The 2,098-nt window shown below is 43.7% G+C and overlaps 1 protein-coding gene across 1 annotated transcript in view; it reads right to left on the bottom strand.

Moving 5' to 3' along the window:
* Window positions 1-2,098, bottom strand: part of LOC101852018 (xanthine dehydrogenase/oxidase) — a gene marked incomplete at its 5' end in the record, with an annotated part of 42,637 nt that overhangs the window by 35,283 nt on the left and 5,256 nt on the right. The window contains 3 exon segments of the mRNA XM_013082103.2: window positions 29-97; window positions 681-742; window positions 1,848-1,974. Coding sequence (XP_012937557.1) covers window positions 29-97; window positions 681-742; window positions 1,848-1,974 — 258 coding nt within the window.

The raw sequence follows: 2,098 nt of genomic DNA, 5'->3' as shown, positions 1-2,098 counted from the left end.
ACACACACACACACACACACACACACACCTGTCCGTCATCCAGCACTGTGTCAGCCCCATTACGGCAACACGACTCTCCCATTGGACACTGATATTCCTGGAGAGAAACAGCAATGAATTCATGACGTAATCACTTCATTCATGACGTGACAAGTTCATTCATGACGTGACCATTTCATTCATGACGTGACCAGTTTACTCATGAAGTAACCAGTTCATTCATGAGATGACCCGTTTACTCATGACGAGACTCGTAAATTCATCACGTGACCAGTTCATTCATCACGTGACCAGTTCATTTATGACATGACCAGTTCATTCATGACGTGACTAGTCAGTTCGTGACCTAACCAGTCGATTCATCACGTGACCAGTTTAGTTATCAGCATCCCCATTAATTGTGTGACATCGTGATAGCTGCGCAGCTCAGCCCTGGGAGCCACAAAACAAGAACCAATGTATATTAGTGTAAGTAAGAGTTTTACGGCACTTTGGACACATATAGGTCATACAAGTGAGGAGGGTTAGATGTGTTGCTTGGAAGTGGTATACAAAAAAAAGAAGGCAGAGGTAAATGTTTGATAGGGAAGAAGGAGCCAACTACACCAGAGCACCCGCTAACCATCCACACAATCTAGGTTTGTTAGAATACTTATAAGTCAAAGCTGATTAGGACATACCTTGGTGAAAGTTCGAAACCCGTCGAGGATTGGTCGATAGCCGGTGCAGCGGCACAGATTCCCTGTAGTGATTGTGAAAACAAATCTGTTTTTCAATGCTTATCACATCGTTTTAGTTTAGTTTTAGTAAGAGTTTTACTACACTTGCAACACAAATATAAGTCGTAGAAGTGTCGAGATTAAAAAGTTGTTCCTGCATCCGATCCGGACATTGGGGATTGCCTTGTTATTGAAACAGCTTCCTGTGCCTTCGTCATATTGTGGTAAGGTGGCCAGTTCCTTTCAACGCCGCCTTTACATCCCCAACTCGAAGTCAGGTACCCATTACTGCTGCGTGGGCAAGAAGGGGCGAAAAAACCCGAGTCGAAGATTAAAGGTCTTAATACTAGAGAGTAACATACACAAAAAAAGGAGGAAATGTAGAAGAGATAGATGTTTGATGTGAAAGAAAGAGCAAAACAAACTAGAAATCAAAAGTACTAACAAAATTTTGATAGTTAGCTGCCAAATTTCGTTTCATATTATGAAAATGGGAGGCTCTGGTGGCCTAAAGGTTAAGGTATTCGCTTCTCATTCAAAGGTCAGGTGTTCGAATCCGGGCGCGATGTAAAAATTTTCTTCTCTAAAATTGTCTCCTATCACATTCTTTCCTGCCCTCTAGGAATGTTCTGTCGTCTGCTTTCGTCTCCACTTTCTGCCCCTACCCCCCACACCTTTTTTGCCCCCTCCTCTGGGCTCCCGACTCTTTCTGATGCCTTTCTACTGCTACTCCTTGGCTCTTTTTACTGCTGTCCTTCAGCCACACCCCTGATCTTCTGGTAGGAAAGATCTACACCAGCTAGCCTTCTCGGACAAGGGTGGAAAATATCGGAGGTCCCGTGTGCACGTTAAAGATCCCTTGGTGGAGTAATCGATAAAAGTAGGCTTCGGCCGCCACCCGGGCAAAATTCAAAATTTCCCACCAACTGAAACTGTGTAATGTGTCCCGTGCGCTCATATGGTCTTTTGCAGTTGCGGACGCCGTAAGACACAACAAAAAAAAAGAAAGAAAAAAAGACTGATAGTCTGGGGTGTTGGCTGATGATGCAGCGACGAAAAGGGCTGAGTTAGCAGTCAAATTTCATTTCATTTCATATTGAGAAAATGGTTGTTAATTAAGGCACAAACCGTCGAAGTACTTCTCCATCTCCCGCACTGTGGGCCTCGGGTTGTTTCTCAGCAAGGTGTACATGGACATCACTATACCAGGGGTGCAGAAACCGCACTGGGAGCCATGGAACTTGGCAATTCTTTCCTAGTGCAATAAAAACATATGGGTGGTTGGACTTATCTATCATCATCATCATCATCATCATCATCATCATCATCATCATCATCATCATCACCATCATCAACATCATCATCATCATCATCATCAT

The sequence above is a fragment of the Aplysia californica genome, unplaced genomic scaffold (assembly GCF_000002075.1).
Source record: "Aplysia californica isolate F4 #8 unplaced genomic scaffold, AplCal3.0 scaffold00159, whole genome shotgun sequence".
NCBI classification, from domain to species: domain Eukaryota; kingdom Metazoa; phylum Mollusca; class Gastropoda; order Aplysiida; family Aplysiidae; genus Aplysia; species Aplysia californica.
This window is presented reverse-complemented; position numbering and strand designations above follow the sequence as displayed.